We start from the raw sequence: 14,881 nt of genomic DNA on the forward strand, positions 1-14,881 counted from the left end.
GATCCAAATTTAGGTTTGTATGGCTTTTCGATAATGGCCTTTCTTAGCACAGTGAGTAAACAGAGGTTAATTTTTGCAGGAATTAACTAGAGGTAATCCTCTATTTGAAGAAAAATTGTAAGGAGCTGGCAATTAAACTTCCATCTAAACATTTTGTCTCTACATGTTTCCAGTTTTCTTGAATCAAAAGAAAACAATCCAATTTATCTACAAGATTCAGGAAGGGAAATTCACTTTTGCTTCTGATGCTGTTTTTCTGTTCATTTTGCACCTTCCAAAGAGGAAATCTTTTGAGTTTATATTAGACAGTACAACAGCACTTGGAAAAAAGCTATGTGAAAGGAGTTCTTCAAGGACATCTAATGTTCCTGAATCTTCCCATTGGGTTGCAATGCTGTCTTCTGACCCCAGTTTATCCATTTATTCTGCCTTAACACCCACTTCCTCATTCCTTTCTCTTTCGTCATTGCCAAGATACTTTTGAATGCACAGATTGAATGAGATTATCCTCAGGAATAGGCAAAGCCAACTGAAGGAAGCCAGGCAGTTCAGCCTTTAACCAGAAGTCAGATGAGTTCGTTGCCACTTCAGTTTTCCTTGCTTGGAATAGCCCATATAATGAGAAATATGGAAATAATGAAAACTTTTTAAAAACCTTCACTACACACATAATTTGTCTTTCAGTATAATACAGTATAATTACAGTACTTATTCTGAGTGCTATGCTTTTTTTCAGAACAAAATCCGTACATAAAGAAAAAAAAAAAAAGGAGTAACATGATTCCACAGAACACACTTTTTTTTTTATAAATCTAAGTTTTCACCTAAGAAGCTTAATACTAAACTAATTAAACATTGAGTCTACAGTCTAGCTCCAGAGATCATTATGAAATGAAGCTTCAAAACCTAAACATTTACAGGTATGAAAAATTAGGGTGTGTATTAACAATCCATCTAGCAGGCACATGAAGCACACTAGCTATCTTTATAAAAATGAAGTGTCCTTAGCAAAGCTTCCTTTGAAGCCAGATGCTCTTGAAACTTCATCAGGTTGGCTGGGACAGTTCAACTTCATGGTCTTTCTTTGAAATAGTTATTTTAGGGGAGTACTTTTTGAAATGGTATGAATCAAAATAGCAGCATCATGTAACAGAGACAAATATGAATCCATAGAGTTATGAAACATTCATGTTTACATGTTCCTGTTTTGATTTTCATTTGATTGGGTTAGACTTGAAGAACCAACACTGTAATACGCAGTGCTTTCTGTCTCAATCCAGTATTATAATGGGTGCTTATCTTTGAGTATTTAAGAGGTTCCATTGAAGTCAGTGGGGCTTATTCACATGCTTAATGCTAAGCACATATGAGAATGTTTGCAAGGTAAGTGCCTTAGAAAATCTGCCTAGTGTTAGTGGCTCGAAGAGATATGAAAATTAACATAGGACAAAAATGATTCTTACTTGAAATCTACTTATTTTCCATACATATGACTTTAGGAACAATATAAGCAGACCTGTATCCAAATTCCCTAGATCTTTTGGGAACTTGTGTTTTAGAATTAAAATATTTTAGATCAGTTTCAGAATAGCTACCTTTCATTTGATTACACAATGTGAAGTGTAGTACATGATATATCAATAGTGTTTCTAATGCTGACTACCAGCCAATTTTTTGTATGCTTGACAGTACATTAAAATGTCTAAGATTATTCATTATGTGTAAGGAATGTGTAAGTGGTGCTTCCCATTTCTGGAATGATGCAATTCACAAAGGTATTTTATTTATAACATAATTTTAATGTAAGATTATAATTGTGGATTAATTTTGAGAAGTATATGCCCTAGGTTTTACTGTTTACTAGAAAGAAATACATCATTCCATTGTGTGAGGGCTTATGACTAGCTTGTTAATCTCACAAAAAGTTTCAAGAAGGTATGAAGCAGTCTGGTGAAGAGTGTGCTGTGTTAAAACAAGTAGTTGTGTTATAATTGTCAGACCACGTGAAAGTGTTGGAACAACTGTTAGACTCTGGTTAGGAATAACATTTCCATCCTCTGTTTTTTCTTAAAGCAAATGGAACTGAAACAAAGGTTGTCCTTTATAACAGTGATTGAATCAAACTATCTAGCTAAGGAATTCAGTTTTACTGCTGAAGTTTCAATTTATTTGATATTATGCAGAACAATGAATTCTGCTCCTGCAGTGGTGGGTGTATTACCTGTGTAAAATTTTGCAGTCCAGAACTAAATCTGAAATGTTTTGTTTTATTACTTAAAATGCATTTCTGTTCTTAAAAACTATCATATAATAGCATCTGATTTATCAGAGCAAAATGTACTGATTAATATTTTCTTACCTAAGTGAGTGAAATGATGGCTTCAGTATTACTGAAGAGCAAGCAGAGCCAAGAAGGACTGAAGTGACTTCTGCTTTTTTTGTGAATTGCCAGAAGTGTCCACCAAAAGTTAATCCAGGTTTCATGTTGGGTTAGATATGCTACTGTAAGCGTGTAACTGGTCTACCTGTCTAACAGGTCTGAAACTTGCCTGCAAGGCCGCAGCTGTAATGGTGGCCTTCTCACCTGTGAATGAAGCACACTTCCAGAGGGAAGCAGTGAACATAAACCCTCACATGATCATTTTACACTGTAATTTTCCAGGATGGCTGCATTTTAAACTCAAACTTACATGAAAGTGTAAAGAAAGCTCCTTAATTGCTGAGTATGTTCTAGAAATTGACTTGCTGTTAGGAACTGATGGTCTTAAAATTAAATTTTTTTTTTTATATTACATAATCCCAAGGTGTTCTACATGGTATTCCTTTTATTTTTTAATGTGGGAAGATAGAATCAAAGAAATGCATATTGAAGGGGCAGATTTTCATTCTTAGTTAAGGCCTTTTACAGCATCCAAGTAAGGTAAAGGGTTCTCTGAGCACATGTAAATTACACTCATGCTCATTTAAAGCCTGTGCAAATGCAAATCACACCCTACATATGAGGGTATCAGCATTAAAATTATATTTTCATTCATATGACTGCTTTTATTGGCATATGTCTTCACACTCAGGCACAGTTAGGTGCTTCGTTTAAATGATGATGAAATACAGTGCCTGTTCTCTGATTGCATCCCATCTTTTCTTTCCAGCGTATGATTGCCAACACTGTCAGGACGGTGAAATTCTGCCGAAGCCAGTCTTTTAGTAAGTGTATTGCAACATCTGCACAGTCAGCATTATCATCAGTAGCTACAGTAATTGCAGCTAATTCTGTGCTTACCAGAATTGAAAAGCCTGGTTTCCAGTGATTCTTCCATCTTTGGATCCTCCGATGTTTCACAGGGTGCAATATCCTTCAGGAAGCTCTAATAAGCCCCTTCTCCTCCACCTCTTTCCAAGGATGTGAAGGAGCTAAATGTCTGTGAGGTCTCTACACATCTGTCAAATTAGAATAGGCTGAAATTAGTCACTGGCCCAGAAGTGGTTGAAATGAGGGTAGCAGGCAGCAGCACACAGATACATGCAAGATCCCTGCTTGGATAAACCCTGTTTTTGTAGGAAACCAGGCTGGAAACATGACGTTTATAAATGACATAATGCATAAGGCGATGAACTCGAAACCTGTTTGTCAGTATAATTACCAGAACTTATTTGAGGCCATGTGAGATGACAGAGCTGTATGGTCAAACAGGCTTGCTCTGTGGGTCTCATCCCATCTCATGGGCATTTCCTCAGCACTTTATTAATTTTGCCTCACAGCAGCCTCCCTCTTTCTCAAAGAACAGAATAAATAGTATAAAACAATATTTTTTTTTTGTAAAAATAGTTTCTTTCCATTTGGGTAAAAGTTAAACTCTTAGATCAAGTTAAAGGAACTTTTTTTTTTCCTCCCACCATCAAGGTTTTTATGGCTGTGTATCTTTTAATTTTAATGTATTAAGCATTAGTGAGACCTCCACATAGTAGTTGTTTAGAAATGGAAGTGGATTTTCATCATATCACTACACATGATATAACAAAATGTCAGTGTATAAATGTACCGTATCTAAGTCCTATGTTTTTTAAATATATAGTAGATGCCTCAGTATCTTTTTTTAGAGAAGTTTTAAGTTACCTCACACATATTTCATTAAATTGTAAGCGGTTCACTGTGAGGCTGAAGATACTCAGATTTTAACTCAGTGGTATTTCATAATCGTTGTAGGAGTAGGTATAATGCAATTATGTTAATTAATGTAAACAGGTAGTAAATTTTGAGGCTTGAACAGGGCCACCACTAAGCACTACAGTGTTACAAATATTTAATAATGAGCTAGAAATGGGAATATTTCATGAAAAGAGGTGTAAGTCAATTATATAGTTTGAAATTTGTGTGAAAGCTGCTGGTTCAACAACAGACGAGCAGCTTTAGATCATACTAGTTAGCTTATATAATTTATAGCTATTGACTGGTAAGGCGATGTATTAAACTGTAACCAAGGGCCATCAATTTAAGTAAATGTAGACAAGGATATCTGAGAGAAAAAGCTAATTTGTGGGAGTAGTAACCAGAAAGACTATCAGAGATGGAGGAAAGATTTCAAAGAGAGTGATTTCTAAATGTTTTCTTTTTAACTCACCAGGATCTAGTGTTTCCTGTGACAGCTTATAAAGAGTTATGCATTCTGTTCAGGCATTTTTTCGTTTAAGTGTATCAATCCTACATCATTTCTCTTTCACCAGATCCCGACGCAGCCCTGACTAATAAGAACCATCAGGATGTTCGCAGTTATGTGCGGCAATTAAATGTGATTGACAACCAGAGAACTTTATCACAGATGTCTCACCGACTAGAACCGCGTCGAGCATAAACATTTGAAGCCATGATGAGAAATGATCTTTTATCCTGTCACTTGTTAAGAACTTCACTTTCTCTGCTACTGCACTGCCACTACAAAAATAAGCAAAAACATATTCTAAGGTCTTAGGCAACGCACAATGTACCAGCCTGTCAGAGAACTTTGGCTGAGGAAGAATGTATGCACTGTAGCTGTGTGGGTGGCCGTGTTGTGAACTGTTAATTCATCTTAAAGTGTAGTAAATGATTTCTCCTATGGATAAAATGCAGAAGATAAAATTGAATAGCTAGTGAAAAATGCACAAAAAGCTTCTAACAATTCTAAGGGAGGTAGTATTTTTCTCCCTAATTAAAAATCTGTATTTTATTATTTATTCTCTAGGTCAGGACCAAAACTGAACATCAGTTTAGCTTGCCCAGTGACTGTTGACTGCAATAGAAGATGTATGTAAGCATCTGATGAAAGACTGTAGGTTCAAGAGAGGTCCAAGGTATAGTTCCATTCAGAGAAGACTTACTAATATTTCTATTTGAAATACAACAGATGCTAAGAAAAATTTATAGTCTTAATCATACTGCCTACTACTACAAGCAGTGTGGCCACTTCAGAAAACTGACAGGACTGAAAATATTTTGAATTATAAATAGATTAATCTGTGTTTACATTTTCCTTCTTTTTTCAAACTACCAATCGGGTTTTTACAAAATTCCATTACGATAGATAGGTTGTCAAAATCAATAGCATAAAGGTAGCAAAGGACCAGTTCAAAAAGAGCACAATATGTACAAACGAATTTCAAGAGAATAATTTCCTGGATATTAAAACCTTAAACTTCAGCTATAATTAATTGTGGCTGGTTAACACATATTTTCTGGTCTTAAGCATTTACAAATATCTTAATTTTTAGCCAATTGTTTTGCACTTTCAATAGACTGTAAATAAATGTTAATTCATTGTGTTCTAGAATATTTATTTATGTAATAGCTATTGTGCCAAAATAATTCAGTTTTATTTATTTTGTTTAGCATGTTATGGGAGTGCAGCTTTTGTCTTTACACTTTGTGTGCATTTTATGTGTAGGAATTGTGTGATGTAAGTTTTCTGTAAATAACACGCAGTACCTTATTAAAAGTAATTGCCAGAAGGGTTTAGTCGCTGGCCTTATTTGCACTTTCAGCTTCATTCCTGCGTAAATACCAATGCTATTAATTGGCTGATTGGCAAACTCTGCTTGTCATTTGCTGGGCCTCGAAACCGCGTTCGCCTACATCCATTGTGATATGGATGACCAATTTAGAGCCAGTCAGATCCATCCCTGCCACAGGGGATGGCAGTCTTGCAGTGATGTAGCACTGTAGTTTTATTAGCTGGTTTGTTTAGCCTTTCTAAGAGGCTTCCTACCATCCCATGTAAAGACAGGAAACAATTAGATTGGAAAGGTTTAAATGAAGAAGGGATGTATTCTTAATTTTAGCTATCTGACTAATTTGTCCTGCTTGGTCACTAATGTGAGCACTACAAGTTATCTTATCTTGCGATAGGGTTTTACCTCAGGTTGGCTAACTTGAGTTGAGGCTTTGGCTAATGTGGCAGTCAAGAGGCCTCTGGCTTTGGTCACCTCAAGGAGGTCTATCAGGTCCTGCAGCCATGAGGGAAGAGGTGATCTGGCTCGTGCCCTTTCCCCTCCAAGACCACCTGTGCTACCTGCATACTCCACAGGATGGGATGGCTGTACTGTGGCGGGGTGAGCACTGATGGTGGCCAAGTGTGTGCCAAGGGAATGATGATGTTCACATAGCAAAAGTTTTTCCTCTTGCATTCGCACCATCTCTGCTCTGTGAAGCTGGATGTTATAAAACTGATTAAGCCTGAAATTAGAAGTTGCAAGTATTCTCTCATAATTAAGCTTCAGAGATGACCTCACTGATATAGTCTATATTTTGCCTCAGACACAGAGTATACTTTTCTTGGCATTGACCAGGACTGTGGAGACAGTATACACATAAAGGTTTTATTTTTTTTCAATCTATAAAAATAATTGCATCCTTTTAGTCAAAACATAAATTCTACAAAAGCTGAGTCACCAGGGAAATGCTGACACACAGAACCACTGTCTGCTCAGTACCTGCATTCTGAAAGGAAAGAATTACACAGTTAAGAAATATTCTGCAGCATGATGAAATAATTTATTTTAACTTTGCTGTCTGACTAGAAGTTCAAGATGATTCAGAGGAAAACCAGCTAATAACATAGAGACAAATTTGTGTCTTATTATTTCAAGTGAGAAATATTTCTTATTACCATTTGTACTGCTCTATGAAAATACTTCATATGGCTTTTTCAGATAGAATCTTCCCAGAAGCAAAGTATGCAGTAGAATAAACTACAGGGACACAATTAATCCTAAAGACATTTTTATCTTTACAATCAATTTATAACATTTGTGAGTTCATGATTTTATTTGTTCCAGATTTGTTCCTATTGTTTGGACTTTCATTTATTTCTGTGTTAACTGGTTTATAGAGTTGCCAAGTTTCAGCTTGGCTCTGCACATTGACCGATTCTTCATCTGTTTAGTATGTTTTTATCCCCTTGGTTTATTCTTATATGCCTTAGAACCTCTAACTGTTTTACTTATTTGTTGGCAAACAGTCTCTATCGTGTAGATATATCCCAGTGATACAAATAGAGGTTTTATGGTACCTCTGTATCAAGAAATGAATGCAGTTTACTTGCTCAATGAAACTGGTATCTGGCATTTTTTAATTTTCCAATAAAGGGTGCTGTATAAGTAACAAGTGTTGCTATCTCTGTATCTGACTTATTCAAGTGGCTCAGGTAGTTGCTATGGTGCTGATCACAGTCTACATACCTAGAAATTAAATGAATAAAACTACCTTCTGGCTCTGGGATCCGTATTGGGCTTCTCTCACCCCCCGTGTTGGCTTTACAACAGGAAGCAGCTGTCCATATATTGCTCCTGCTGCATGAAGTCCAAGCAACTGTTGCAATACTGTGAAGAATGAATAGGAACTCAGGAATCACTGAAATGTCAAAAGCCCATTACTCCCTGCACCCTCCGCTTGCAGCTGCGAGTCACGACTTGATCCTGCGTCAAGGAAGAGACACCCCTTCCCTGCTGACCCTTGGGGCTGGCCTGTAAGCCCAGGCTCAGATGCTGTCCCAACACAGCCAAGCCAAAGAGGAGCAGGCGATCCCCAGACCTGCACCGCTCATGCTCCGTGCTGCTTTGGTTGTAGCACTTGGCCTGATTTTGGCCCATGCCAACTAGCACCACGTGAAAGTGTCCAGCCATTAGCTGTGGGGGAGCACACACCAGGGACCACTGCCAGTGGGAATATGGACAAGCCTGTCTGGCCTTCCTCTGTACCCTTCCTGCAGTCCTCCAGCAGGTTCCAGGAGGCTTCACACCACTATCACACCCACTTGCGTGAACACCTTAAATGCTGCAGCACAGCCTGCTCCTTATTTCAACACTTCAGCCTGAAAAAATATAAACCTGTTCAAAATAGTGATTATGCCTGAGGGTCACAGGTTGTACAATGGCAATATGGCTGGTCCATGCTACTTGGCCTCAGGCCACAGCGCCCCTGACCCTGTTTTATTTACTGGCAGAGTCACAGCTGTTGTTTTTAGATACGAGGTGACCCAGAGGCAGAGTCCACAATAAACACCTACTGCCAGGGACCACCGAGCCAGGATGGGAAAATGTTCTGCATTACAGGGTTCCACTGCTCATGTGGTTTTTCGCCCAAGCAGCAGTACAGAGCACAAACACCTCTATTTAGGGCTACGGAGCCTGAAGAGTCACAGGGTCCAGCTCCCCCCGTCCCCGGCGCACTTCGCTGTTGTTGCTTTGTTAGGGTTTGCTGTTTTTCTCAGTGACCAGGCCCAGGGCTGGCCATCACTAGACAGAGCCAGGGAGCAAAGGTTAAATCCCGGGAGGCTGAATCCAACACACCAGGAGGCTACAACTGTTTGGTAAAGGCAGGATCCAAAATATTTTCCCTGGACTTCTTGTTCAAACCCAACCAGCCACAGAGACATGCTAGTGCCAGATAAAAGATCTCAACTGTATTTGCAGGACTGTGCAGATGGAAGGTTTGGGTTTTTTCCTGCTAAGGAAAATGCTGTGAAGGCGCACAGCCTCTGCAGACCAGATACAAAGAGAGAGACAGAGACAAAAAAATCCCTCTTTCAGAGAGGCACTGGCAAAACAACCTTTTAAGAACAAGAAGTTTAAATACAATTTAGAAATCTTACAAAATAAATTAGAGAGAAATCAAAAGGTATAACCTGCAGGGGTACCAAAAGAGATAATAAATTTTGCTTAAAAAAATAAAAAAAGAAAGAAATATTTTAAGAAAACGTAATGTTAGAAAATTAAAAGTCTAAATTGTTAACATAGCTTCTTAGTAAGGTCAACTGCATAATATACAGTACCTTAACCTCTTCCAGCAATTTTTAAACACCACGCAGCTTAAATAGACTACTTCTGAATTCAGTGGTATTTCTTCTGGGAGCTCTGAATGCAAATCAAGAGGTAATAGTGGAAGAAAATTAAAAGATGTGCTATTCTCATTTCATTTTTTGTACTGATAATAAGGAAAGCAGCATAGAGAGTGATACGGCAAAAGTGAACCTCTAACTTGAATAGCTTTTCTTTCACTGTTAATCTGAAATGCATTACACCCTGCCTTTTCAAATAATCATAACGTTCTTTACCGTAGCCTGCATTAAAGTTTAGCAGGCACAAGCAGCAGCTGTCACCAGAGGTCAAGGTATTAGCAATCAAAGAAAATAATGACCAGATTAAAAAGTTATCATTAAAATTACTAAACCAGAAACTTTTAGCAGCTTATCTTCACCTTGAGCACAAACAGCCAGCAGAGCCCTGCCTCCAGGGCCACAGCTGTGCCCAGGGAACCACCACCACCCTCGGACGTCTCCCCGTGGCAGTACCGTGGGGGTGGCCGGCCCTTGGTGGGGGTGACGGCAGCGGCCGGAGGGGCCCCTCACCACTACACCTCTCTCAGGAATAGGCACTGCTTCCCCAAACCAGCTCCCGCAGGACAGGGCACTTTCCCGACACTTCTGGTGGCTAAAACCTGATCTGCAGCTTCTCACCATGGTGAAAGGCCATGGCCAGTGTGCCACAGGAGCACCCAGTCCTCCATGCGCTTACCTGCGCGGCATCCAACAACATGTAAGACTGGCTCTTACTTCATCTGTCCTGTGCACTGCTTTAGCAATAAAATACAGCTCTCATACAGCCCTGACTAAGGAAATAACTTGTAAATTCACAAAGGAAAGTAACGCAATCACAGTCTTGATGGTTTATGACTCAAGTGATGGAGGGATCATCTTCCTGTAAAAAGGAAGATCCTTATAATTAAAAGGGCAGAAAAGAGCATGTACAGCTACAAAATCTACCATTTACATCTAACTGCTGAAGGATATTTCACAAAGGGTTCATTTTTAGTAGGTTTGGCACTCAAAGGTAATTTCTGAATTCAAAATAAACTCAGAAAACTACATGAAAATGCATAAAGAATGCATACTTACTGATGCAAATTGGAATATTTTTCTTGGAAACTCCACGTAATAGAAATGTGACACACAGGGGTACTGGTAAGAGACTGACCTTTATTTCCTGGCCCTAATCCATTTGGGTCAGAGTGACAAAAAGCAAAGCCTTTGTCACATGGCAGGGGTCAGCCAGTTGTGTTTAATTTTTTTCTCCTTTTTGCTTTCAAATGCAAATAAAGCACATTACCAATGAAAATAATGATTGTAAATGAATACCTCAATTAAAGGAAATTTACATAAAGATACGTAGGATAGAGGTGACAGTAGATACTCCAACATAGTAACAGACAATAATCCATTTCTTAATCAACTTCTGTCAATAATCATAAGCTTTCTGCTCTCCATGGTTTCCTCATTATAACACCACCTCTTGTGTTTTTAAATAGTTCTTTCTTCAGATGCTGTCCGAGCCAGCAAGTGAATCCGTTAGCTGTATTTGCCGACTCTTTGTGGTTTTTCACAGGTGTACATTATTTCTGTGCAGGAGTACCGTCGGCAGCATTGTGGATGTTCTCAGATAACAGAGAGCCAGTGTTGCCTTGGGTTTTCTTTAGATGTCCTCATTCTCTGTAGGGCTGACCCTTGAGGGCTGCGGCACTGGCAGGTTGCTGCCTAGTGTCTGTTTGAAATCTAACATTTCCTTCCATTTGTAATTCCTGCCCTAATGTTTCTCCTGCTCCAGCTGTCTGCCGTGTAACGCCTTTGTGCTGCTCCTGATCAGTTAGCGCTGTTGCCAGAAACTATTGAGAGGTTTGCATGGATTTTTTTTTTCCTTCCTGTCACAACTAGCCGTTGCTAACAGTGTGCTGGTGTTTGAGGGGGTTGATCACCTTTTTTTGGAAACACAGGCAAAGGGACGGAGATGATATAGCTAAACAGATTTATCTAGAATAAGGGCTTTTTCTGAGGCAGACTAATATAAGGGACATTTTCTAGTCTTTATTTCATCTCTAAATCCAAAGAGAAAAAGATGTGATTTTCAATAGACAGATTTATTTCTAATTGATGTACTCAGGATTAAACAAGTAGCGAAAAATCTAAGCTACTAATACTACAGTACATCATTAAAAGGAGATAATATTTTCTTTTTAGGTCAAACCAACTCCCTGCCAATGCTGGCTACAGTTTTCATTATTCCAGTGGCTGCCTTTACTTTCCATGAAAGGTAAATGTACTAAATAGTTAGATACTAATTAGTTTTAATAAAGAAAATAGCATATGATGCTTTAAAACAGATGTTGCATGTTCTGTGTTATCATCTTCCCTTGGTGGTCCTCAGAGGTGGAACTGTGCCTGCCTCTCCCCAGAATCCCTACAACCGAGCAACCTATTGTAAAAAAATTACGAGGGAAATGAAGGGACTGTTGCTTCAGTGGAGCTCCAAGTATTGTGGATTAGAAAACACAAATGGGCACAGCAACAATAAATTCAGTTCAGCTTTAAAACAAAGAAAACAGTGTTAAGCCATATTACATTTTAGAGAAAAAAATGTGCCAAAATTACAACAACAAATTAAGTCTACTGGACCACAAAATTTTAATATAAGAAGGAGTATGATCTATATATATAATTAAAAGTATGTAATGAAATGGTAACTGAGCAGTGTACTAGTGAGTGGATTACAGCTAAGTATAATGATCGGCTAAAAACTGTGGTGCCAGTAAAAGGTAAGAAAACGATTCTTATAAAACAATCAAGAAATGTATTTCTTGTTAATATTTTGCCATCTCATTGCTTTCTCATTGTTAATGATATTGACATTTTTGTAGAAGTTATATGTGCTTTTATACTGCACACATGCCAAACCAAAAGACAAACAGTGTACAAGCCGTAGCCTGCCAGTTCTGAAAACCATTATGCACAAAGCAGGTTTTAGATCCACATGTTCTATATCCATTGCACACAAGCCTTCTCTGCTACACAAATGCCTGTATTTTATCATTCTAGTATGTATTTAATAATTCTGTGCTTAATAACTTTATAAATAATTAATAGTTAATATTTTATAAGAACATACTTTATAATTTTATATTAAATACACAATACAGGCACTTTCAAAAATTCCTTATTTTTCTCTTTAATACAAAAATCATATTAGAAAACAACAGCCAACAAAATTACCAGTTGTGTGGGTCTATGAGATGTATGATGGTTAGTATGGGCTCTATCTTTCTTCATTCCCAATGAAAGTCAAGAATGAGCCATTACCCACAGCACACCAAAGATTGGGCTGCTGAAGCAAACAGGAATCACAGCCCCACCTGCGCAGGCACGGGGGCTGCATGTAGCATCGGGTCAGTGTTTGTGGGTGCAGGCCCACTGTCATTTACAGCAGGAAAGGCAGGATTGCCTCTGAGCCAAATCCAAAGGCAATTCCTTAGATTTTCCACATGCCATCTCCCGGAAAGACTAAATGCAACTTATTTTGGCTAGTAACACCACGCGAGTTCGTTTTTAGTCATGAAACCAACCCTGCCAGTTGTGTTTTGGGGTGTAACCACAGAGGTGTGTGATTGCAGCATATCTGGACGTACCTGCATGAATTTCATTCCGGACAGCCCAAGCAAAAATAATGGTGCAAAGAGGGTTTTGAGGTGAGCCACTCATGCACCAATTCCAGGTCAGAAACCTGATGGTATAAATGGCATAAAATTAATGCTACCATTTGTTACTGCTACTATTGCTCCAACTAGCTAGACTAACACTAACATATGCTAGTGCTGCATCTTCTACGGCAATGTGCGTACAACCTTCTGTCCCAGGCACGACCCCATCCATGCTTTCTGACCAGTTTTTTAAGCTAGAAACAGAAGCAAGCCACAGCAGCCAGAGAAGCAGAAATGCTTCAAAGAAACCGCAGTACTAAGTCTGAGCTGAACTCTGAGCCAGTCCTGAAGGAGAACTGAAAAATATGGAGCAGGTGTCCACCTCCAAATTATCTGTGTCTAGAGTTTCACATACAGTTTAAGCTGGTATAAACCATCACTACTGCTAAAAAAGCACTTCCAGGCTCATCCCCTCTCAGCTGCTCTTATCAGCCCTCGCTCCTCTCCTGCCTTTGCGCTGCCACGAGTCTTTGTGCAATTACCCGATGACCTGCATTCAGATCTGGGGGAAAACTGATTGCTTTTCCCTGCAGCAGCTTTGCCTGTGCAGCCCAGTTCACCGTGCAGCCATGCAAAAACCGTGCTGGCAGAAGGTGAGGTGGGCAGTGCAGCAGCAGGAACGGGGCTCGCCGGGCAGGGGAGGGGTGTGACTGCTGCTTTTGGCAGGCAGGATGATTTAAATTGCCTGGACGTACGCATGAAACTATATTTTCCATGTTGAAAGGCGGTGAGACGTCATTGCACACCCAGTGTGGCAATGAGATGTAAAGACACAATTCACATGAATCCTTTCAACTCTAAAATTGAGTTAAAAGTTGCGAAAGCTGCCTTTATCCTTTGCCAGTTGTTGTGGTGTTACAATAACTTTTGTTAGCTTTTAAATATTTTCCTTTGTCTGTTTCATAAATTGAAGAAGCCTGAAATTAGGATTGAGTTCTCCAGACCTAACGTAAGAGTTTTGCAGTTGGAATTTGCTGCCTGAAAAGGGAAGGTAAACTATACCACCGTGTGTAGGCTCGTTGTTCTATAGGGCATTATGAGCACCCAAGAAACTCCGATTACTCCGGTTTCTGATCTTTGCTGGCTATTTTGCTAGTTTTCATGATAATGCCAGAGGGCAGAAAGAATACAAGCCCCAAAATGCACACTTAAAACCTTGTAATAATGCCGGCTTCATGATAGTGCACCACCGGGGTCGGACAGTCCTTGAACAGGCTGCTTCACTTTTGCTCTCTTGTCCTCTAGAACAAGTGCAATTAGGTAAACACTGGCATGTTAGCACAGTGCCTGATGCAGACCCTGCACGCTTGGAGCAGGAAATATTAACTACCCCCTTGCTCCTCATGTGCTACTGGAATAGTTTCTTTCTTTCTGCAATCAGTGCCTAGAGTCAGACATGATAAATCCCAGCTCTACAGATACACAGCCCTGGACAAAGCACCCTAGGCAAGAGACCTCTGAATGCAAGCGTGCTGCTTTCTGAAGCAAATGCCTATGAATTGAGTGATTTAATATTGAAATAGATTTTTAAATCATTTGACTAATTGGCAATTGCCTCAGACAGGAAGGATAAACGTGTTAGTCACAGCATTTAAGAGACTAAATATATGGCACCTTTCCTCCTCCAGAGCATGAGTTTCATGTGATTTGCATTTGATATTTGTGCTTTCTTTGAAAATGTGCCATCTTTGACTGACTTTGTCTGGAGACTCCTCCAGGCTCACCAGCAGATCAGTTCATAATACCGCACAAGATCAGACAGAAAGTGCCTGGAAGTGCTGTACCCAGGGGGAGCCAGAGCCTGCTGACTTCTGTCTGGGCAATGCT

The 14,881-nt window shown here is 39.3% G+C and overlaps 1 protein-coding gene across 3 annotated transcripts in view; it reads left to right on the forward strand.

The window, feature by feature from the left end:
* RAPGEF4 (Rap guanine nucleotide exchange factor 4) overlaps positions 1–5,982 on the forward strand; it is a 77,908-nt gene extending 71,926 nt beyond the window's left edge. For all 3 annotated transcript variants that reach the window (XM_010163046.2, XM_010163047.2, XM_010163049.2), the window contains 2 exons: positions 3,150–3,204; positions 4,723–5,982. In XM_010163046.2, coding sequence (XP_010161348.1) covers positions 3,150–3,204; positions 4,723–4,850 — 183 coding nt within the window. In that variant the 3' untranslated portion in view covers positions 4,851–5,982. The remainder of the gene's footprint in view (positions 1–3,149; positions 3,205–4,722) is intronic.
* The last annotated feature ends 8,899 nt before the right edge of the window (positions 5,983–14,881 follow it).

This window comes from Antrostomus carolinensis, unplaced genomic scaffold, assembly GCF_000700745.2.
Source record: "Antrostomus carolinensis isolate BGI_N321 unplaced genomic scaffold, ASM70074v2 scaffold11902, whole genome shotgun sequence".
Classification (NCBI taxonomy): Eukaryota; Metazoa; Chordata; class Aves; order Caprimulgiformes; family Caprimulgidae; genus Antrostomus; species Antrostomus carolinensis.